At 38.2% G+C, this 25,375-nt stretch overlaps 1 protein-coding gene across 1 annotated transcript in view; it reads left to right on the top strand.

The window, feature by feature from the left end:
* The window catches only part of LOC121896463 (probable G-protein coupled receptor 153), a 34,870-nt gene extending 15,449 nt beyond the window's left edge, over positions 1–19,421 (top strand). Inside the window, exons 3-6 of the mRNA XM_042410383.1 lie at positions 3,893–4,322; positions 10,629–10,818; positions 13,855–14,039; positions 16,354–19,421. Coding sequence (XP_042266317.1) covers positions 3,893–4,322; positions 10,629–10,818; positions 13,855–14,039; positions 16,354–17,199 — 1,651 coding nt within the window. The 3' untranslated portion in view covers positions 17,200–19,421. The remainder of the gene's footprint in view (positions 1–3,892; positions 4,323–10,628; positions 10,819–13,854; positions 14,040–16,353) is intronic.
* The last annotated feature ends 5,954 nt before the right edge of the window (positions 19,422–25,375 follow it).

The following is a 25,375-nucleotide window of genomic DNA, read 5'->3' on the forward strand; positions in this document are numbered from 1 at the left end:
GATTCTGTTGTTACTAAATAAGATTACATACTTACTTCTTGTGTCAATACTATGTACAGCTAGAGATCATTTTGCATTGATTTGTCCAGGTGTTGGGATATCTGTCTGTGAGATTTCTGCTCACAAAAGAGGTGAATGAAATTTTGTTTGTGTTGCTCACAGCATTAAAACTTTCCAGAGACAATATCTGTTATTTTGAATGAATCACAGACCTATGAACTATTTTCTCTTAAAGAAGCCCCTATGAAAACTGTTGATAAGGCATTCTTTGCCATTGCATAACTAGATACATTATAGAAAAGAGAGAAAATATTTTTAAATTCCCTTTAACATGTGTCTGCACATTCTATCAAACACATTTTATCATACAGTATATTCTGTACACTGTATGTAGGTTTTTCATACATTCTATGTTTTACTGTGCTAGATCAATACACAGATGTAATGAAAATCAAACAGCTTTGTCAAGTTTAAACACACTTCTTAGATTCTGTTCAGGCTACAGAACTTGGCCTTTTTTAAAAAAAAAAAATCATGATTTTTTTCTAAACTTCTTAGCGATTGAATTTGTAAGAAGACATTTTAAATGTCTAACCTCCTGCAGGGCTTTCCATAAACGCACCACCTGCCAAAGCCACCTTCAAATACAACATTCTGGCATTTAAGCTGCAAATTTTGGGCCTCCCACTGCATATCTGAGCAGATTCCTCTGATGGGATGGGGAAACTGTTTAGATTAGTGTCACTTGTGAGCTTGTTTACCTCCGTTTTTGAGAGGGTTGCTCTGCATCAGGTGAAATCTCTCTCCTGTCAACACATCTGCTGGTTGCAGTTATTTGGGGTAACACCGTGTAAAACCCTCTAGACTGAGCATCTGCCAGCTCTAGCTTACAGCTTCAGTTGGCTCCTCACAACAAGTGATAGTACAAAGTAGCGCTGAATAATAAAGATCAGGTTCACCTCACGTTAACAGGCAGCGCCCTGCTGCAGTAACGCCGTTTTGGTCTTGTTAGACTTCCAAGACATCTGCTGTTCACACATAATCAGATGTTCTGAGCAACATTGCTGCTCCCTTTGAAAAAATTGTTTATGCTATTTATGTCTGTATTTAGGGATGCACCGGTGCTGCTTTAACATTACCTGTACTGATGATTATTAAGCAGCAGTGGCTATTATTCTGTTTTAATAAGATCCAGTGTTATAGCTGCTGTTTGATTAGATTTTGTTTAGATTACATTTTTACAAACACATTTAATGAGAAAATAATATCATTATGTTGGCATTTATCTTACCTAATTATCAGGAAGGAGGAGAAAATTTTGTTTGGGTTACTTTGATTTCTACATTTGATTCCAACATCAGGAATTTTGTTATATGATGTCTTTGATTTTGGTGTTTTATCTGCAATAATACATGATGATAGCTTTATAGTGATAAATCTAAAAACATATTTGCAGCTTTACAACATCTCACCTTGAAGCACACCTCAAAGGTCTTGGCTTTGGTGCAACCCAGCTGTTATTCATGGCTATGCAGATCTTCATTTTCTGGTCATCTGGCGCAGAACAATCATTTGCAGATGAATGCATTTCTAGAGCAAATACTGTGGCAAATACAAGCACATATGAAGTCACTACTCATTTTTGCAGAATACAAAAAAGCTACTTTGCGAGTTATTGAAATGGTAGAGAAACTGATGCCGTGGCACATGTGGTGAAGATCAGTATTCTGTTGCCTCGCTTTATCTCCCCTGCTGAAAAACAAGGAGTGATTGTACTTCCTGTGGCATCACGCCTGCAGATGCTCAGCATTCAGTCAGCTCGGCCAATTTTGCAGCTTCATGCAGATAAGCAGACGTTACAATAAGATATGCAAACTTCCTTTTAAATCTATGCTCAATCTTGCTATCTATATTACATGAGCAGCTGTCATTATTGGCTGATGCCCACACAGTGATATCAGACTTTACACAAATGCTTTTATCTCCTTCGTCTGTTCTCTCGCTCATCAGACTGTACTCTCTCTCATCTCCTGTCTGGAAACATTGACCTTCCTCTCAGCAGCTCCTCCTCTTGTTTTCAAGTCACTTTGAACAACGATACGTTGGAGTGATAGCTCAGGTGATGCACCGTGTAATTGCTGTTCATCTTTCATTTAAATCGCTCCACGTTTGCCCTGCTGAGCCAGCATGGCTGCCTTGTCTCTGACATTAACACACAGTGAAGGCCTGAATTATGAATTCCAACCTTGTACTTCGGCAGCTGTTCTCATCACCCCGCTCTCACTATCTCTTAGGAGCTTATTCCCTTGCAACGCTTTCTCTTTCTGGTAATAGATTCAAGCAGCTTGGTGATGTAACCTCCCCATCATATGTACCCCAGGCATATTCAGGAAAGGCTAGCATTATTACTCACAGTGACAACAAGACCTACTTGTCTTTGCACAAAGCCACAGTGCAAACATAGAGGCTACTGCTGCACCCTCTGTGCCACTCTTATCATGTCAGTGCATGTAAGCTAATGCATTATGAGATACAAATATTTTTAAACTATAATTTGACTCATTTTGTATGTGTTGGGGATATATTCTATATCTAGCCAGTGTTCCTCCAGATGATTTTAATGAGAGGAAGAGGAGGATAGGCGACATGTGCTCCAGTTCTCTGGAGGGAGACAGAATAAGTTTTCTGCCAAAACTGCTCCCGGACAACTGACAGTAAATAGACAATTTACCGTATTCCTTCGCAACATAAGTGAAGCAGGAGAGGTGCGTTTATGTAAACTGTAGCACTCTGTCCGTGAGTTCCTTGATATTATATCCACCTTTCAAGGGAGTCGGTTTATAGATGCTGGACTGAAGTGACTTGAAATTCAAAGGTTTGCTTCTTTATTTTGGCCGTGTAATAGACTGTATCTATTCTACAAGCTATAAAGGATTGGCCTCTATGTATGATTTGTTGCTGATGCTTTGAACTGCTCAGCACTACTTGAGGTGCAAATGTTCTGGCAGGATAGCACAGTCTTTCATCAAGTTTTTGAAATGAGAACACCAGTCACTGCCTGCCATATTTTTAGATGTACAGTACGTGTGCTGGTGCAAACCTTTAAAAGTGCCAGAAGACACAAACACATTCAGCAAATTGCTCAACTGTAACAATTACTTGGAGATGAGAAAAAATAGAAATCCCTTCACACTGAAATAGACCTAGATGACAAATAGACCGAAGGATGTGAAAAGCAATCTTTTGCCATCAGCAAAGCATCAATTTCCCCCCATTCAGCTCCAGTTTATCTAAATGATGACTGTGTGGGATAGTGCTTTTTTCAGCTTATATGTCCCAGGTGCAGACCTACCATTTTATGGCATTTACAGTATTTGGTCATAGCTTAGGTATGGTGTAGTTTTACAAGGGTTCTTTCTGCTGACTCTCTCTCTCAGGGACATATTTCTTCACAATCAGTCTCCTCCCTAGAAATATTTTCTAAGGAGAAGACTAATGGAGGAGATTAACCATACTGTCAGACTGTTATTAGTGTCACATTTGAATTATTTCATGCAACACACTGAGTTGGGGACTCTTAAGCTGCTGTAATTACTATAAGAGGCCCACCTTTCACCATCAATTTTGTTTTGTCCAAGGTATGAACGTATTTCTTAGGTTGATAAGTCTTATATTTCTCTTTTTTGATTGTTACTGGTTTTACTTGATGAAAACTGCAAATACCTTCAGTATAAGTGACCCGAGCACTAAAACTTTAACAAAGTTTGTGTAAGTACTCAGAACTTTTCAGATCCACCAGTATTAGTCAAGGTCCTATTCTTATGAGCTACAGGACACACACAGCAGAAGAACTCAACTTACTTTATGTTTAAATGTGTTGTTCTGCTTCCAGGTTGAGTAACACCAAGAAGCAGGCGGTGCACACAGTGATGGGGATCTGGATGGTCTCATTCATCCTGTCCACGCTTCCAGCAGTGGGTTGGCACGACACCATCGACCGCTTCTACACCTCTGACTGCCGATTTATAGTGACTGAGATTGGCCTTGGCTTCGGCGTTTGCTTTCTGCTGCTGATTGGCGGCAGCGTGGCCATGGGTGTGATTTGCATCGGCATTGCTCTCTTTCAGACTTTCTCCATTCAGGCAGGCCACAATGCTGACAAGAACAAGTTCAACGTCCCCACCATAGTGGTGGAGGACGCCCAGGGGAAGCGCAGATCATCCATTGATGGATCAGAGCCTCTCAAGACGTCGCTGCAGATCACGTACCTGATCAGTGGCATCGTGTTCATCTATGACTTCCTGACTGGCTTCCCCATACTGGTGAGTTCGATGCTTAAACATGATTGCAAGAAATGATGGAGTTGATCCAAGAACCAGCTAGTTAAAAGGTCTGACTGTTTAGTCAAATATATACAAATTAAGATGTGTATAAATATAAGACGTGTTTGTTAGACTTCTGGATCAGTTGTGGCTGAGTGTGTAAGCTTTCAGGCATTCATTAGTGCTTTGTTAGAGTTTCTGGTGTTCATGTAGCCCCAGTTTGTGTCTCCCATGTCACATCATGACATTTGATTCATGGAGCTAAGCATCTGTTTTTCTGAAAGCTAAATCCCTAGTGATCTATCAAGGTCGTTTAACAACTTTGCCTGCTGTTTTGGAGGTATTTTAAGAACTCTCAAAGATTCTTCTGCCCATTTAGGTAAAAATAAAATTGTGAATCTTCTGCAAAATAAAAAAGATTTTTAACTTGTTTCCCAAGTTGCGACTGTATTTCCTAATTCAAACAAAGAGCCACAAGTAACACAAAGAAACAGAAAAATATAAATGCATTATCAATGCATTATCATCATCATATATCATATATCTCTTAGAAAACAGGCACACAAATACACATACAGCGAGGTCAGGCTGATGGCAGCCATGTTTGTGACCTCTTCGTCATTCATTCTGTATACTTAGGGTGAGGGAGGGTTAATTCAGTCTGAAGAGAGACAGTGCACGGGGCTGCTAAGGGTGAAAAATTTAAAAGAACGTTTGAGGGTGGAGTTAGCGCACTGTAGCTCCAGTAACCATACCATACTGATTTATTATTTACACAAACTTGAATGTTTCTTCTCATCTGGGGCTGTAAGTAGGTCAGGCTAAGTGCTTATGGATGGTGTGTGTGTTTTTATATACAGTCTATAGTATGTGTCTGTTAGAAGTACAGGTTACAGATTAGCACTGGGATCATCTTCCCTCTGTTGTCTTTTAGGGAACTTCAAAACAGAGTGTAACTTCCCTCTTCTTCCTGGGGGAAACTAATCCTTCAAGTACATAATCAGTGAGTGAAGGAGCAAGCTCTGTTTCTATGTGGCACCATTTGGTTTGCAAATTCCACCCTCAGGTTCTCATTCATTTTTAAACAAGTCAATTCATTGGTTTTCTATGCAGCCTGTAGAAAGCTCAAGGCTCATTGTTTGTGATGCAGCCAAACCAGCCATCCTGACATCTTAAAAGCAAGTCACCACAGTAGAGTTCTCTCCATAAGGAATATGTACTTTGACAGTTTTTCTGGTTGTTATAGCAAGCACCCTCTGCTCATGTTTAAACCACGTGGATTACAGTAGAGGTAGAGGTTTAGTTAAATGTGGGTTGACTCGTATATGATAACACTCTTTTAAATCTAAGTGGGAGAAAATGATGTGAATGAAAGTGCCTCAGCTTCAGTTTATCTATAATACATCGCCTCAGTTCTGTTATCATTTGTACAAGTAACCATCTGTTAGTCGACATTTTTACATTAAACAAACCTTTTTTTTAATTAAGTGTTGTACACCTGAGGCAAGCCGACCAGAAACTCCTGCACTCAGCATTGCTATCTGCACACACCTTTAATGATGAAATCCAAAGCACACAGCAAGATATCGAGTACTTTCTGCACATACTCATAGGAGAAAAATAGTACTCATACTTTAATGATCTTAATAACATGCATGGTTATCATTGTTCGCTAATTTTGGGACTTGAAGAACCAACTTCGAAGGGTCAAATTTTGGGACATTAATGTTTACTTGAGTGATTATAACTTTGGACAGCAGCATTATACTGCTTCAAAGAAACAAATAAAGGACAAAATCATTTAAGTAATTTCTTGAATATACTTTTAAAATGCTGTTTTTTTTGCTCAGTTGAGTGTTATGAGATATAACATAATGTTTCACTGTAGTGTATTGAACAGTGCATGAGATAATAAGTAGCCTCTCCTCCAAAAGTGCCAATAATATCCAGTTCATAACCAATATTGTCTAATCCTCATTGTTTTGTATTACAATATAATACTTTCTTTTAAAAGCCTCACGCTGGAATCATCTTTCTTCTGTTTCCGATATGTGAATTCTCTCCAAGAAACATGTCCGCCAGGACATAATAACACCTTGCAGGTCCTGGCTTTTAAGTGATCTTAAATTAGGCCTGCAAGTCATGCTTCCGGTTTCCTGTGGGATTATCTAAATATGCTGCCATTTGCCAATGTCTGCTCATCAAGAGCTGAGCTATAACAAACCTTCTCAAAACTGCTTCCTTTTCTCACTCCTACAACAAAAAAGGTCTCTCTTATAATCAGCTGATGAATGCATTGCTTTTTTGCACGTTTGCATCTACCAGATGCTTCACATTTCTTCATGTTACCAGTGTTATCAAGAAAGACTACTTTTACTCATGACAAAAACATGGTTTGCCTAAAATTGGCCCCTCTGCTACAACAAGGAATATGTATGGTCCTCACTGGATTTTTAGGAGATGGTAGGACATGATAGTCTGTACTAAAAATGAATGTGAAAATAGGCATGGAGACTGAATGGCCTGCATTATTAAATCCTTGCTGGTAAGAGCAATTAGTCAGCACTGATGAGCTCGCAGGTCTTTAGGCACCACAGCTGCTGTTTTAGCTGGTTGTTTAAAAAAAAAAATCAGAACACTGGGAAATGCTTTTTATGAATGAATGAATTTCAGTGCAAGATGAAACATGAGTAGGGGAAATGCTGCAATTTCTTTGGATAATGCTTCTAATAATGTTGTTTTAATTAGTGTGTGTCATATTTTTACTTGTAAGGTTTAACAACGTCACACCTCCATACTGGTTGCTTTATAAGCTGATCAATGAGTTTATTTGAAAAGACAGTGCTGTATTACTTTTGGAACAACATCTTTTTGTGTATGTTTGTATGTGCGTACGTAACAGTAAGGGGAGTGCAGTGCTGATGAAAGATCACATTTCCAGTACAGTGACAGAAACAACAAAAGGTCTCCCAGTCGTCTTTATGACCTTATGTAATGAGCTATTTAAATGCATGGGAAGCTGGAACACACATACAAATCGGTTTGTACACTGGTTTTCAATTTTATGGTGTTATACAGAGAAATACTGAGGAAGAGATGTATGATCAGAACAGAATAGAATATCCACACTGTTAGAAAATCCTTACAGATGCTAAAGAAACAAACAAATAAACAAACAAATTATTTGTATGAGTATACACTCAAGAATTGGCCAGTAAGTTGATATACTACTCGGAAAAAATTATGCTCATGCTCCAACATTTCTGGATGATGGAGTGTAAAAAAAAAAATTATCAAAACCTGAAATCCAAAATCAATTTATATACTTTATCATGCAACACCAGCATTCATTTTCTAACTCCTAATAACAGTAGTAGTGACATCATTACAAGTTGCTTCAAATAGTCTCAGTTTAGTTTGAAATAATGTGATGATGAAAATAAGTAAACATTACTGTTATGATAAAGGTCGTACAGGGCATTTGATGTCACTTTGCTAAAGGTTGTGCGATGAATTTATAGGCTCCGTGAGTAAATATTTAACTGTGTTTGAAACACAGCTTTAAACACAGCACACAGTTGAAACACATTAATGACAACTTCACCAATCATAAGCAGTTTGTTTTCTTAAGAGCAACAACAAAAGACAATACCTGCCAGTGGAAAATACATCAGCTGGAACAGCATTATTACTTAGTTTTTCCATAATCACTATGCAACTGTAATGTGCTCAAACCGTTCTTATGAGTGATTTATAAGAGTACATCAGGCCATATTCTATTTTTTACTAAATGTCAACAAATCCCATGAGAAGACCAAAAGCAGCATCCTACTAACAAGTTCTGTCTGTGTGTCCAAAGGCTGATATATAGTAGCTTATTCCTCTGTGCTGTAGAAGTATTAACAGATAAATGAGCCACACTGTTGAACTGAGTGACATGTTCCTTTATTGTGATGAACACGGGCACTGTAGTTTATTTTGACTCAGTCTCACAAATGCCACTCTGCTGCTGTAAAAACCTGCTAGTGCACCAAATCTGTGTCTAAAAATAGTCCCCAACAAATGCACTATTTACTGCTGTTAAAGTAATTTTTGCTAAAAACTACAGTGCTCACCAGTTTCAGGAAATTATTGAACTTTTCAAAAAATGAAAGTGTATATTCATCACCATTTAAAAAAAAAAAAAAAAAAAAAAAAAAAAAAAAGTTTTATATCTTCAGTAGGAGCGAAGGGGCTTGGGGGTGAACGCCACAGACTCGGGACATTGAAATGTATTGAGAGAATGTAAACTAAACTATAGAAAAACTCATCCTTAAACTCTCATGTGGGGTACACTTTCAGTTATTATGCTCTCCAGATGAAAGGGTGCTGAAAATCGTCAGGTGAAGTGTTCTGATGGAAAGAAAACCTGTTTATCTGCATTGTCTTTGGTTGGATTGGCAGTTTTTAAAATGAGTCGGCTCAGTAGACGAACAACATCAATCTCAAGCTGAGACTCTGCAATTTCATCAAGTCACCTAGTGATGCTGTTGTATGGTTGGTGCTCAAGTTCAAGATATGACCAGAGGAGGTGACACTGAAGATAATGAGTCCAAGTTAATCAAACTGATCAGTGTCATGGCCCGATGCATGATTAGGCACTCAACCTGTCAACTGTAATGATCAGATAATGTACTCAGTTGCTTCACTGAGGAAGATAACCCATATTAGCTCTAATGCTTGTTATAAAAAGGAGTAGTACTTAAACCGGGGTCACCTTTCATTCCATTAAGGGGCAGTTCAGTAGCTGTTATTAGATGCCACTGTTTTCATTCGGTTTCATCCAATGGGTGTCCCAAAGTCATTAATGTTTGAAAACTCGGTTACAAAATATCTTAATTTATTATTTTCACACAGTGGCAACCTGTACATAAATTTGCTGCTTGAGTGCATGACAACTTCTTTAAGGGACTCTGGCTTTTATTGGCATTTTCACACCTCAATGTTAATTTTTCAGGTTTGTTCTTGTTGCATTTCATCGCTATTCTGTGAACACCATGAATGAGGCAGATTTTCTTTTTGGTACACAATATAGAATATTTAATGCATCATATTGGCTCCTATTTGGATATCTTCATTGGTCATTTAGGTTACATAATCAATGCTGGAGCTCAATCATGATGTGACGGTATATTATATTTCACTTACTTTGAACTTAGCTTACTTTTCAATGGCTTTTCAAGTGAGGACAGTGGAAAAAGCTAACCATTGTATTTGTGCAGTGCATATATCATCAGTATAAGCTGCTTGAAGAATTGATTAATGCCTCAGCATAATAATAACATAATCACGTTTACTAATATACAGTATAGGACTGGATCTGTGTGTGGATCTCTTGCTAATGGATGTTTAATATTTGGTTCTCTCAATAGACACTCATCTATGTTGTGCCGAGAGCCCAATGATTAGACAGTGGGTGTGACATTAAAACATGTGTCTCTTCAAGGTTTTAACAGAGACTCCTCTCATGGTAGATTTTTTTCACTGAATTTTGGCCAACAATAAGTTCAGAGAAGGTTATTTAATGCACTGTCATAGTTTCCAAAATGCTGGATCTGAACTAAAATCATTTCTTAAAATCATTTCTATGGCAGATACCAAGTTTGCAGACTCTAATTCTTTTTGTTGCTCCTATTCTTAGAGTAACTTAGAGAAGTTATTTGATACCTTAAATATTTTGTTTTTATCCCATAATGATATAATATTGTACAGAACTGCGTTTATTGTTTGCTGATGCCATTTGGTCCCTGAACTGCTGAGCAGCTGTTTCAAATGGCCAGTATGAGCTGTCACATCTGCTTGTTGATGTTAAGAACACTAGTATATACAAGAGGAACATGGAAGAACCCATTTAATGACTTGTGATGTGATGTATCTGCACTTACAAACTTTAACATAACCAATTATATGGTCTGATGGTACTGTATAATGTAGGAAAATCTAATGTCCTCTCAAGTCATCAATCTATGATGATATGTTATTGTTTGGATGTCTTAATTGAGCTTAATTTTGCTCATAAATAAACACATTTGCACTTTCAACCCCGGAAGAACCAAGTCATATCTGTTGACCACTGAGCATCCACACTGGAAAAGTTTGAGATTAAGTGCCTTGCTTAAGGACTACTCAGCAGTGTTAGAAAGCAACGTTGCAGTTAGCATAGGGGTCCTGTCTAATTAACTGTTTCAGACTATATAAACAGTATCTTTGTGATTCTGCTTTTGTTTACTGGCCTCTTGTTTCTAACCCCTTGCTGACCCTGCACAGGTGGTGAGCTTTGCCAGTCTGAAGTTCGACCGCTCCTATAACTGGATGGTGTTGTGTGTGCTGTGGTGCTCCATTGCCCAGTCCATCCTGCTACCCATGTTCCTCTGGGCTTGTGACCGCTACCGGGCCGACATCCGCATGGTGTGGGAGAAGTGTGTCGCCATTATGTCCAATGACGACGTGGATGAGGGTAAGCCACTGTCAGGCGTCCCCCTCCCGTCTTCCCTCCTTTCTCCCTCCTCTTTACCTGATGATGTCAATGTGGGTAACAATCCCTATTTCCTAAGACAGCTCAGTAGGGACTGCTGAGAACACAAAGGAGGGAAGGTTGACTGTTGCAGTCACTCTTCAATGATAATTTTCTATACTTTTTTGTAGTGTTCCAAATGGATAATTTGCTTACATTAGTTTACAAAACCCAAGAGACAGTTAAAGACTTTGCATGACTGTCCGAATTCAAGGTTTGAATACAAAAAAATAGTTTGTGAACTCACTGCACTGTCTTTGGCCATAGGAATTACACTGACAAATGTGATTTATCAACCTGAATAGCTTTGTCTCTTAGCCTTGGGAGGAGTTTTACTGGGAAAATTGTAAGTAGCAGTATTGCAGAAAGGGAAAAGAGGTTAGTACCAAGCTAAGTTTATAGCCTGATGTTTGACAGAGATCTTCAACTCTGGTCCTTGTTGTACAATATGGTGTCACCTCTGTGATTTACAATTTTCTTAAGTGAATTTACTTGCATCCCCTTCGTGCATTAGCAACTGAGTCATGTTGTAATTCATGTTACCCATTTTTAAAATTAAATTATAACAGAGTCCATCGGTCATCATTACAGAATTGTTACAAAAGTAACCTCATAAAATTGTCAGACCTCCATAAAAGCCAGTTAATGTCAAAGATTTGTGACAAGAAAATCAAACATTTCAAAATGTTGCAGAGAATGTACAGTCCTTAATATTGGTCTGAAGATAAATGATGCTGTCCAGTCACAAAATGTGATGAAGAACATGTGTGTCAGCAGCATGGTTACATTTCTGTAGGTAATCAAAACACAGCACATTATACACAAATATGCAAATGTGGCTGATTTTGCACAGTTGAAAAGTGGATTTAGGGGTTTCTGATAATGTTTTGGCACTTTTTGTCTTGTCACCAGCCACTTCTCTAGTCTGAGTGTTTAATTCCCAAACGCAGACTGTTTTAGAAACAGTCTGCGTTAGTCCTGTTGTTCTTTGCTTGTCCCCTATCTTTGATCTGAACTGGCTCTAAGGTGTGATACAGGATGACCCTCAAATTTGCATGTTGCAAAATATTGGAATTTTGTATCTTAAAAATTAAGCTTTTTGAAGTAATTCATTGAATGTATTTATCCCTGTTTTGGAGAACATGGACATCTACCCTGGGCTTTAGACCAGAGCAAAAAATAATAATCTATGTATAAAAATGACGGTATGTAATCATAAAAATAACATAATTTCCTCTTATTTTCAGCCTATTAAGAGGGATATTTTTAACATTTGGTAAAGTTATCGTGTGGTTAAGACCTTTTTACAAGAACAATCATGATTTGATTTTATGGCTGTTTGTACATGTTTCTTATATATATCTTTGTTGTAGTCTGAGGTCTGAAATCAGTGGTCAAATGTTATCATGTGACCTATCATGTGACCTTTGTTGTCAGAAGATGAAACTGAAGTGACAAGTGTCTGTGTAATATAGCTTTTATACTAAAATATATTTTTCTGTGTTTTTGTATGCAGTTTGTACTTTATAAAATGCTTTGCTTTACCGTGCTATGAGACTGATGTCAATATAAAAAAGAAATATTGCTGGACAAAGGACATACTTACCTTGCAGCATTTTTTCACTTCAATGCATTGAAACTGGGCAATCTTCCTCTAAAATGCCCTGGCATGAGAGGATGATACAATAAATGGTTCCCTGTTCATTTGTTGGGAGCCAGAGTGAAACTGGAACGATTGCACTAAAGCTGAAAAGCACTTTCATGTCATTATGATGGTCATATTTCCCTCAAGTCACGAAGGGATACACCCATGTTTTTTTCTGGATACAAAACTGAGATAGATATAAAAGGAATTTATATATATATATATGTATATATATATATATATATATGTTTATTTTTGTTTTGTTTATTTTTTGTTTTAATTTTTTTTATTTGTGTCAGATTGTGACTTATAGAGCAAAATACTGTATCTTTTAAGGCAGAAGTCTTAAGTACTAATTAAATTGCTCTTAGTCAATATCCGAGAAATAGATAAAAGAGAAAGAAAGTGGTCTAAGACTTCAGTCTTTCATCACAGAAATATAGATGTTTTCCAAGGGGAGGGAACATGAAACATTTCACCAAGGAATCACAGACACTTTGACAAAGTTTGGTCCCGAAATTAGGTCACATGATAATCATAGAAAGGCTTTTGAATTGGGTCCATGACCAGATCTCCACAATTCATGCAAACTGATGACAGCATGAACCGTCTGTCTTTTTTTCTATTGGCACTGTTTAAACTCATACCAATCTGAACCCCTTCTTTCCTGTTTGTAACTCTCCAAACCTTTGATCCTCTCCTTCTTGACACCCTCCCCTATAACTGCACGTTGTCCAGCAGGAGCCATAAAACAACGCAGGGCAGTCCATATTCTGTGTGATAATTAACACTGCCAGTTCTCTGCTTTTTTCCAGAGGGCTTGCCATGTATAACTCATCACAGTTGTATGTATAAGGATTGTTTCCTGTTTTTCCAAAGCTACTGACTTGCATGCCAAGCTGCCTGTGCAAATAGCTGCTGTCATCTTTCATCTTTTGCCACACATTTTCCTCAAAATCAGCATTTTACACCCATCTCCAATTGATCTTTAATGAACATGAATGCAGTAATTGGGAAAATAAACTTAGTAGATGGGTTTTTATACACTTGAAGATTTTTTGTATGATTTGGTTGGTTTCTGAATTCAAAACCAATCTGGGGCTTTTTCATCTCCTTACTAAACATTTAAATTCTTGGACTTTTTTTTTTTGGTTGCAGAACAATTTTTGATCTAAACTTAAATTCCTGAGCAGACTCGTAGGAAAAGTCCAAAAAGTCAACCAGTCAGAGAACAATTGAACTTGTCTCTCTTATCTATTCGTCTGTCTGTCTGTCTGTCTTGTGTACTCCGTTGCTATCTAATCCTGACGCTCGTACTTTTCTGCACTTTGCAGAAAACAGCCAAGATGGAGGAATTCATGCCGACTTAATATATGACAGACCATATGACTATAGCTCGGCGCCTGAAATCGTGACGATAGACCGTAATGCCAAGTATGAATTCTCAACCTTAGAAAGGGGGGTCCCGCAAGGGTATCCATTGAGGGAACAACAGGAAGATAGAATGCAGTATTTGCAGGTATATTTTTATTAATTTTCTTCATTTCTTTTACTTGATCAATTTAACTATTTTGAATGACACTTCATTGCTAATGTGCATGGTGAAATGGCCTTGTGGGCCTTTATAGTATCTTGCTTGAATTTTCTGGAATCATCAGACATTTTGTGATGCTATCTCTCCCAGATATGCCACACATTTTTTTTGTCTTTTTTAACGTGAGTCAAAATTATACTCTGGCTGACTAATGTTTGGTAAATATGACCATCGGCAGTCCCATCAACATATTAGATGTGCTTCATTTATCACCTAGTGTGTCCTAGCCATGGACCTACAAGCACTTGACATTTTCATTGTGTAAGAGGGTAAGAATTTAGTAAGTGACTTACCTTCTACATTTCAGGAATCCCTCAAGGTTTCAAGAAAGCACTATAAACATCTGCTCATGTTACCCAAAAGCATTGTGTCCATTGGATCCAGCATCCATCCCAGTCAGATGCAGAGCTATGAAATACTCCTTTTCAGCCTGCATTAACACCAGAGCTTGTTCTAACCTGCAGCCTTCTAGGGCAACTCAACAAAACGTATTGTCTTCTTTGATTCCAATACTTACTTAACTCTGTAAACTACTAATTCTGGCCCAGCATCATATATTGGATCAATTTTTGATGAAAAATATAGATGACAGTAGCACTAGTGAAAGTCACTTGCTGGACTTGGCCTTGAAGACTGTGGTAAGGATATGCAACTTTATAAACAGATGATGCAATGCACACAATATAAACTTACATTTTTGCAAAGCATCTTAACACTGTGTCATCTTTGTCAAAAACAACTTAACAACTTAACAGGGGCTTTGTTTTTCTCAGTACAGCCTGCAGCTCAAGCCCAATTTATATTTACTAGAGTAATTTGCTTACTGAATATCAAAAAATATAATTTTTTAAAAATTGGTATAACACCCCAAATACCCAGCATTACAAAGGGCATTATAAAGACCAATGCTCCTACAGGATTGGATGTATATTCTATTTGAGTTTTTAAGAAGCCTTGAAACAGAGATGTATACAGTAGCTATCACTTCATTAGACCAAATCATTACTCCATCCAATGTTTCTGTGTCCAATACACCTCTTCACATGATAGTAGATTCATTTTATCGTGAAGTAATATTTAGCTGTGTTATTCCTTGCTGTAAATGTGTGTGATGGAGAAACAAATGAGGTGCATTTTTGGTATCTGTTACAGGACGACTGGCTGAACAGTCACATTATCTTTGTAGCTGCTGGAAGGGTTCAGGCCCAATTAGATCAACAAAACCCTTCTAATCATAATTAAAGAGCACCTCCATTTGAGAATTGCTGTGGCACTTCTCAAGTGGTTTGATAACAGAATAAAGCCTCTTTGGCTTTATTGGTTTGTGGTTGGCGTCTCTCTCTCTCTCTGTCTGTCTTTCTCCATCCTGCCAAGTCTGTCCCGCATTATAACTCATTCTAATGCTTGTGCTGCCCTCTGCTGTTCAGCCCTACCACCTAACACACTCAATGCTACTGTATCGTCTGCTGTCTCATTTCTCTGGATTTACTAAAAGCCACCACAGGGGGGCAGGCTGATATCAATCTTGTGGCTCTTGATGTCACCTTGACGAACCCTCTCTCTCTTGCATAGTTGTCAGAACAGAATGGAATGTGAGTATAACATGTAGGAAACTATCAACCTTTTACAGTTTTTATCTCCAAATAATGGAGGTGAATACTAGTTAAGTTATAACCTTGTCAATGTACAGTACCAGTCAAAAGTTTGGACCCACCTTCCCATTCACTTGAATGAGAAAGTGTGTCTAAACTTTTGACTGGTACTGTAGTTAGAATATTAAAATGTTCATAGATGTTTGGGGGATTCATCCAAAAATACATAAATAAAAGTAAAACATCTTGGGTGAACAACTTATATGTGCTACATGTAGGATTTTCTACAAACACTACAGCTGAATCACGGCATCAAAAACATAATCGGTACAATCAGAGCTGTTATCAGCCCAAATAATTGCAAAAGTCAGCTCGTTGGGACTATTGCTTAATGAGTGCAAATCAGTTTTATCTCTAAAGTTACAGTGTTCTACCACAGTGGCACTGGCAGCCACAACCTTGAAGAATCCTACATGTAAAATCCTTTATGATTAATAGTGTAAGTGTGTTACAATCTATGATAATATAATATAATATAACATGTTACAATGCTTAGGCCTCTGGTTCTGTGTTGCTGTAGAACTGTAGATAAATGAATATCAAAGTAATTTATAGACTGAAGGGTTCGGTCTGTGTCTTGCGTTCAGGTGCCCCCTACAAGAAGATACTCCCACGACGAAACCGACATGTGGACCAGCGACCGGATCCCCTCGTACCTTCACCGATGGGGCTCCACCGAGGACATGATAGTGAGTGCCCACTACAGCTCCACCTTGCTGCACCACGAGAGGCGCAGGAGCAGCCTGGTCTCCTACCACGAGGAGAGCCACCATCACCATCACCCTCATCGCAAGCGGCGACGCTCTGAGGATAGTATGCACTCCCTCAAGCACCTGCCACGTGTGGTTTGTGGCGGGGAGCGTTATGAGGATGAACTGCGGTGTTTCAGCCGCGATGAGGTGATCAACTTTATAGATGAGACGCCGCTGCCGAGCCCCAGGAAGAGCCCGCGGCGCACGTCCACCATCTCCCTTATACCCAATGTGTATGATCAGCACACAGTCATCCTTCCCCACTTCGCGCTTACAGACTTTGAGCGTGAGCCCCAAGCGCTCAGGCGGCTCTCAGAACACAAAAGGAGCAGTAGCCGGGGAAACTCGCCTGAGGGTTCTCCCAAACCAGACAGACCTGCTGGAAAGAAGAGCCCCGGGGCTTGTGGCTCTGGTAAGGGGTGCCGGGAGCGCCTGCGAGACGCAAAACACCAGGGTGAAGCGGCCTCACCTGGGCGCAGCCAGCAGACTCCAGGGCACTCTGCTTGCAGGCCCAGGACAGGTGTTGGATACGGGGCTGGGGCTGGAGCTGACTGGGGGCATCAGAAGCACCTGAACAAGGCCGAGAGTAAAGGAAGCACAAACAGTTTTGTAAGCACACCCTCGGCATCGTCCTCGGGATACATCACCTTTCACTCCGATTCTGTAGGCTCCACCACTTAAAAGCAAAGTTTTCCCATGTTAATACAAACATTATGACTGAAGTTATTATCATAACGAAAACCACTGGAATATTGGTGGTTTTGGGAAAGTGACATACTGGATTATTTGGCCTTTTTACTTGTGCCACTACTCTGTTTTACTATATATGCCACCAATAAATAACTGTTATGCGAAATGGCCTTGGGAGCTTTGGACATAATTTCTCAATGGGCCTAATGTTGATTTAGTATATAGACTGGTGAAAAGGTTAGGTGGTCCTGTTATTCAGCTTTCACATCACAAAATACTCACTGAGGACACTTTTTTTCCAGCACTGACACAAGTAAACTGTTTTTAAATGGCGTAAACATTCCCACACCTTGTTTTTGCTGTTTGATGTTGTTTCCTATGAAATGTTCACAGAATTGAAGGAGCTGGTTGTTAGGCTTTCTTTTATTTGTTTGTTTGTTTGTTTGTTTGTTTTTTGCACTTAATAACTCAAACTCAAATTGCATTTTTTTTCTTTGGCCTGTAATGGCTGTGTGTATTGTTGTATAGGCACTTTTGTTTTCAAACCAAACTTTCCTGAAAAGTGCCCATTTACCTTTAGATTGACTTCAAGATATGATACATTCTACATATTTGTTTTTATTTTGATCATATTGTACAACTTTTCTATTAACATTATTATTCACAACACATGAAAAGTTTTTTTCAAGCACCCTTTGTTGAAGTAAACTGACAGTGGTAATCCCAAACTCTTTAATGCCTAATACTTTTACAGTTGCTGTGTGCGATATTGAGATATAATGTGAGGACCCCTAAATTCTTAATGAAGATGTGAAGTCAGTTTTTAAAGCAGATTGACATGTCATGTATATATATAAGGTATTGGATTTATGGTTTTCGTGTTATTTTTGTTTGATGAGACCTTTGCTTAAAACATTTCCTCCCAATTCTTATTATTCCAATGTTTGTGTTAACTTTGGAGATCATCAGGTACAACAGTTGCTCACCACATTGCATATTTGCATAAGGAACATTAGACTAATAAAGTAGGAAATGGTGATTTTTCTTCATCAACTGAGCGTGTCAGCCCGACCTCTCATATTATTTGTTTCAGTAACCTGTTAGAAAGCACCAATAATGTTTTTTTTAACCAACTAAGAGGGAACATCTAAAAGATGTCAAATGGTCCAACAGTTCAAAGTTTAATAAGCCTGCAGGCTGACTAGATGTAGCATGACATAAATGAGGGTGTTGTACCTAAACCACCAAATCCTCACTGGACAATTTCAATTGTAAGCACAATTTAGGCACACTGTGAATAAAATGAAAATGGACTATGAATACAAAATAATGACTTACAACCTATCTGCTGAGACAAAAAGCAGACATTATATTTGATCTGTTATCGCGTAAGATATGCCAAGACTGCTAATGGTCATATTTGGAGAGGTTTTTAGGGTGTGAGATGAATTTTTTAAAGACCTGATTTAACAAAGCCCTGTGCAGCAATGTAGATTAAATGTAAGCATCCCCAAAGCCTCAGTAGGGGAATATTCAGATTTTTTTTAAAATAAATATATATTTGTATGGTGAATATGATTACTTCACATCATAACAGAATATTAAAGGTTAAGGACAAAAATAGTATCACTGAATTATCAGTGAAATGCCCCATAAGCCAGATCACATAAGACTCACTGATGCCCCACTCTTAAATTAATGAATTAGAATCAGATCTTCTTATTCTTACCCAATAATAGTATGTGACAATTTGATGACTGTAAAAGGAGTGGAATTACTTCTATTGATATATAACAGCAGAGACAACTTTGGGGTATGACCTATCATGGACAGTAACTGCTACATGAATGTATGTGCACAAATTAGGTCTGAGGGTGAAATGAATAGCCAAGTAATGAAGTTGCAGGTGTTTGGCATATTGGTTTTCACTCATCTGTTGTCATTTAAAATCTATGTTTAGTTTGATTTCTCATGTATTAGTGTACCTCTCACTCATTGCAGCCTACTCAATTGGACAAGTTTGCTGAAATGTATCTTTCTTTGGAAGCGTAACATCATATTCCCCTGTCAAACTTTGCTATGTCGTAGATTTTTGCATTTTGTTGTGTTTACAATATTAAAATATCATTTTGTAACATATTCAAAGATTTAAGACTCAAATACAAATAATGTTAAATGTTATGATTTTCTTGTTTAGATGATGACTTTGTTAAAAAGGTATGACTGATTAAATTCACAAGATCATGCTTCAAAGTGTGTTTTTGGAATTTTTATTTATTACTATTTATGCTTGTCGTGGAGAAGTTTGTATCCTTTGAGAGTGTTTTTTTCTTCTTCTACATTTATGCTGACTGTTTAATTTAATCACACCGTGATGGACACAATGAACAACAATTCAGACTTGAGTAAAAAGTTTACCACATACAAACTCCAAGCAGACATAAACATAAAGTTAAATGTTCTGAACCTTTGTTATCAAGTCTTTATATTGACAGCTGATGTGAATTCAAAAATAAATTTTACAGAAATATAATACACAGTGCATTAATTACATCAAATAAGAATATCACCATACTACTGTAGGCTATTTGCAGATTATTGTCCTCCTCTGATGTGCACAGATGAATGCGTCAGCCAGCACGTGAGCTAAACTCAGTGGCAGCTAGAGTTGCCACCGGAAGTGCCACAACTAAACGCCGCCTGTTGCTGATGCAGGTAAATAAATGAACTCGTATTTATGACGCTAAACGCTAGCTACAACAACACCATTTTTTTTTTTTACAGAATTTAGCTAACCAAACTGTGCCTTCGTCTGAATTAGGTCGCGCCATCGGCACTTAAAAATGTAATGCGCATCTACACTGGTTTGTACGGTTAAGCGTGTCGGCGTTGAAAGGAACTTTGTGGTGCATTCAAGTGCACCTCCTAAACTCAGAAATATATACTGAATGGCCACAAAGGTTGCTTAAAACGTGAAAGTTTCTTTTTTTTTTTCTTATTTTCCTTTGTTGAAATACGTATGTCTATCATTACTTTCTTGTTCTTGCTCTTTACTCTCACATAGCAAAGCAAAACCAGTCACCCATTCAGTGCTATAGATTCCAATCTTCAATATTTAATATTCTTTCTATTGGTGTATCATTAAGGGTAGTAATATTCACTTCAGTGGAACTGTTTATCAGTTTCTAGAAACAGCATGCATTTTGTTCAGAGTTTAAAAGTAATTTAAGATAAATTAAAATTTGCTGTACAGCACAGGAATCAAAATGCAAGTTTTGAACCACGTAACCAACAGAGGGCACTGTTGTATAGAGACTAGTGTTGTCTGCATACAGATGAATTGTACTATTTTTTAAGATTCTCTATGTCATGTATGAAATTTTTGAATAAAGGTGGTCCTAGAATATAGCCCTGTGGCCCACCTTTGTTAACACTCATAAAGCTTGACTGATAGCCATCAGTCACAACAATGATTTAACTGCTTTCCAAAAGTTTGCTACGTTTCCTTTACTTTCAGATAGTGCAAAGACAGTGAGACACCTATCACCTTGTTGACAAAAACATTGCCAATCAGATGATGATTTAGTTGTTTGCACTTTGTGCCAGGCAGCATTCCTTTCATGTAACATTTCAGCAGCAGTTGAATCCTCGATACTTACTTGACCTTAACTATAACAATTTTTCTTGCCTAAACTTAATTGTTTTGTCAAACAATTTCAAAAATGTACAATGTATAACTATATGCCTAAACTTAAATATCAAAAAAGGCTCTGAGGTTTAAGGGTAGTCTCAATGGACTATTCTATTCCCACAGAAAACAATAAAATATTTCTATAGAAAAAGTATTCTGTTTGTGTATCATATGAATTCAAACTCCTTGACAATAGTTAGAAAGTTATGTGGAAAATGGAGATAAAAGGGAAGACATATGGTGCAAATATGTAAAAATTGAATGAGCACAGGTAAATAATGGAGAGATATAGTCTATTTAACCTATTTAACCTGGAAAACTTGGGGAGAAAGGAGAATTTGTTTGTTTATTTATTCATTTATTTATTTATTCTGATATCTCATTATAGGAAATTGCTGTGATAAAGCATCATTAAACCCATGTCAGAAGTACCTGGGAACCTTGTTATACAAATGGTAAATGGACTGCATTTATATAATGTTTTTCTAGTCTTCCAACCACTCAAAGCGCTTTACACTACATGCCAACATTCACTCATTCACACACACATTCATACACTGATGGCAGAGGCTGTCATGCAAGGTGCCAACCTGCTCATCAGGAGTTCTAATGCTCCTTCACACAAACACTCACACAGTATCATTTCAGTATCTTGCCCAAGGACACTTCGACATGCAGACTGGAGGAACTGGTGATCGAACTGCCAATCTTAGTGGACGACCTGCTCTGCCTCCTGAGCTACAGCCACCGCACGACACAATAGATAGATATTGCTGATAAAAACCTGACCTGAAAATTTCATAAAATGAGACTATTTGTAGCTAAATGGACATTTGTTTAGATTTTGCCATTTCAAATTTTAGGAAAGTGCAGTAGTAAACCAACATGAAAGTCATGACAGGAGCATGTGGGGAGCTGTTGTTGCCAACATGTTATGTTTATAGTTGTCGCATCCACTGCTGCTCTGAGCTCTGGATCTGCTGCTGTCCATGGTGCTGAAGCTATAGTGTTATTTTCTCTGTGCTTTTGTACAACCAAGTTGAAGTCTGATAAAGAGACTAAAAACCAGATCTGCTCTGCGTCCTTTTATTCTGATCTTGGGTCCACATTTCCATTCTTACCATAGAACATACAAGGCAGAGGCAGAACTAGAACCAAAGATGTCTTTACCAAGCTAAATGTCAAAATCCAATAGACAGTCCAGGTCAAAACCAGGTTATCACACACACACACACACACACAGAACAGAGGAAAACACAAGGACGGCAAGCGAGTGAAAGATATATATATATAGAGAGAGAGAGAGGAAGAGAGAGGGATGAGGGGATCTTACTGGACTCCAGTGTGGTTGAATGTATCAGAGTTACAATTTGACAACAACAATTCGATTAGATTTTTTTTAATCTGTCTGAACTGAATGGGATATTGCTATGACTTTAGCATTTAATTATTACAAAATGCTGCAGTAAGACAACATGAAAAGCATCACAGTTACCTGGGGACATGTTGAACGAGAATATGGTGGAATTTGCTGACAACAATTTGATTTGATTTTTTAATGGACTTTTTAAAATATGCCTATATAGCAATGTATGCATATTAAGTAGGACTTTAGTATTTCATTATTAAAAAATGCTGCAGTAAAACAACTTGAAAATGATCACAGAAAATGGTTGAGTTTGCTGGTAACAATTTGATAATTTTTAAAATCTGCCAATGTAGAAATTAACGGGATATTGTTATGATTTTAGCATCTAATTATTATTAATGCTTCAGTGAAAGAACAAAAAAGTAATGACAAATGTATGTATTTCAAAAAAAGAGATAAGAAAAAACGTTCCCGTTTTAAACAACCGTCGTAGCCATTCAAGTACAGATTTCAGGTGCACTTGAAAGCACCGTGAAGTCCCTGTCGGCACCCACACGCTTTACCGTACAAAACGATGTAGACGCGCATTCGATTTTTAAGTGTAGCCAGCGTAACCGTGCGTCTCCAAAGTGGAAATGGCGCGACCGCAGCTCTGCGTAGTTATTTGCCACTTGCCATTTGCCATCTGAGTCTATGAAGTTCTTTTTCAAGTTTTCTTCCTCTGAGATTGTTGTTGAAATTGCCAGGGGCTCCAAGCTGTCAACTGCCTCCTAAAGAGGAGTTTATCTGTAATGGGTGTGACTTGTAGTGGTTTTGCAGAGTGCAGACGGATTCTTTTGGACTGCTATCGAAAGCCAAAAGGGTCACAATTCATCTTAGTTTCACCGGGGAAATTGTAATCGGCACCAGGCGTTTAAAGCACGTGTGAAGCGCATTTCTGGATGATGCACACCTCCAAAACGTCCCGGAGTGGCAGGTGCTGGGACGTGCCTCCAAAATGTTCTAACCGCATTTCAGATGGCGGACCTTGGCAACTTGTCTATCCGTCCTGTGGTGCACTGTGGCTGGCGTGCAGCAGTGTAGCTCCTCGGTGCAACAGCAGCAGTCCTAGGAAAAGAGGTCTCACAAGGAAGAAAGAAAGGGCAAAACAGGATCCCTGAGCTGCCAGACGCCTGCCTCGCCTCTAAAACAACTGACAGCTGCTTTCCATTAATTTATTTCCAGCAGGAGAAGATGGTAAAGAGGAGAGCCAGTGAGAGAGAGAGAGTCAGTGTGTTGTGCTAATTCTTGTATCATTTGTGGTCTGATAAATAGTAAAATCATTAAATTCAGTGCCCCATATCACTATTTTCCAAGCTACACATAAACTCATAGTCCTTCAGAATTAACGTTTCCAATTACCCAACACCAGACACCCACTGAACGTACAGTGTACTGTGCACTTTATATTTTGGCCTGTGCACTTTTGTCTTTTCAGGTGAGGGATCTGAGAAAGTGTCAAACAGTTTGAATAATTATCTACAAATAGGCACTATTCTCACTGAAGGTTTTGTTTATGTCACTCAGTCATATAGAGCCATCAAAATTACAAATATTAACAGTGAAAAGGTCTTTGTTGGGTCTCAAAAGATTGCAGTGAGATCTGTAGAAACATTAAAAATCAAACTTACAAACTATGACTGGATATCTAGCCAGGTCCTGGAATTTGTTTTTCCCCTTGAGACCCTTCAAACTGTATTTGGCCCAAAAGGGCATTGGTTCCGATGGTGTGCATCATTCTTCTCACTGAGTCACCAGGTGTAGCACCTCCCAGGAGAGACAGATAATCTACCTGCGGGAAACAAAGCAGAAAATCAATTATCTTATAGGATAAGGCTCGTATTACCTATAGTGATTTTCTGTTCCCTTAGTGTTCCTTTTGCTCAGTCTGACGGTTCAACTAATAAAAGGTCAAATTCATCTGTAGTTTATTTCTTAATGCCTTGTCCTGACAGTAAACGTAGTGAGCGTGTTAACCAAAAAAACAGAACACTCCCATTATAATCAATGAGGTTGTTTGAACAGGTTGCAAGCGTAGCAAGCATTTTTTATATGTCATGTCACCTGTTCCCTGCTACTCATCAATTTTACCATTGCCAAAGTCATACAAATCAAACCAATGGTTTGTTTTGACCAGCAGCAGATGTTGCAATTCTGTGCTGCCAGGACACATGGATGCAGTAAGGACAAGGTGTAACTGAAGACTCAGGCCAGTAACACGACTCAAAATCCAGTACACCGACACTTACTGATAATAAGATACAGTAACTAGTAAATGCACTCCATAGAGCGCAGACCAGCGCGGAACTAATACCAGGCTGCAAGCTTTTTTTCTCTCTGACGTTTTAACATCACCAACGATTAACAACTGCGTAACTGGGCAGAGATAAAACTTCTGAATTAGAAATGCTTTCAAAACTTTCATCTAAAGCTTACACCGCTGCCTTCTTAACCAGGAAAGCGGCAGAAAAAAGAAGCATGAGGGAGTTAAAGCACCCCGAATAGCAATCACTGACAAAACATTCAACACAGTGAAAAACGAGAGACATCTGTTGAGAGAAACAGATGAAAGAGCAGGTGACTTATAATAATAATTGCAATAGTTATAATTGGAAGTAAAATCAGTTCTCTTTTACATCAAACATCTCAAGATATGAGTGGAAAGTATTGATTGTGCAACTGCATTTAAAACCTTTTTTTTTACTCAAACATAGCTTAACCATGCCAAATGATGCTACTTCAGTACATTTTAACAACAAATATTACTGGGACCACTACAGAAAATTGCAGATGAACATTTAATATCCAGGAATTCACATTATAGACACTACCACTGACTATCCTTGTAACAAATTGGCCACAATTTCACACATTAACCATACATGGTCCAGCCATATACTAGGTTTTGACCTAGTCTTTTTGAGATATCTTTGTGACAGACAAACAGTCAAGACATACACACTACACCAAGCTAATCAAGTTAATCAGCCCTTCTTGGCGCATGACCAATTGTCCTGCAAACTTTTGTGTAAATCTGTTCATAAGGTCTAACCCTAATCTTGGTGCAG

Source organism: Thunnus maccoyii, chromosome 4, assembly GCF_910596095.1.
Source record: "Thunnus maccoyii chromosome 4, fThuMac1.1, whole genome shotgun sequence".
NCBI lineage: Eukaryota > Metazoa > Chordata > Actinopteri > Scombriformes > Scombridae > Thunnus > Thunnus maccoyii.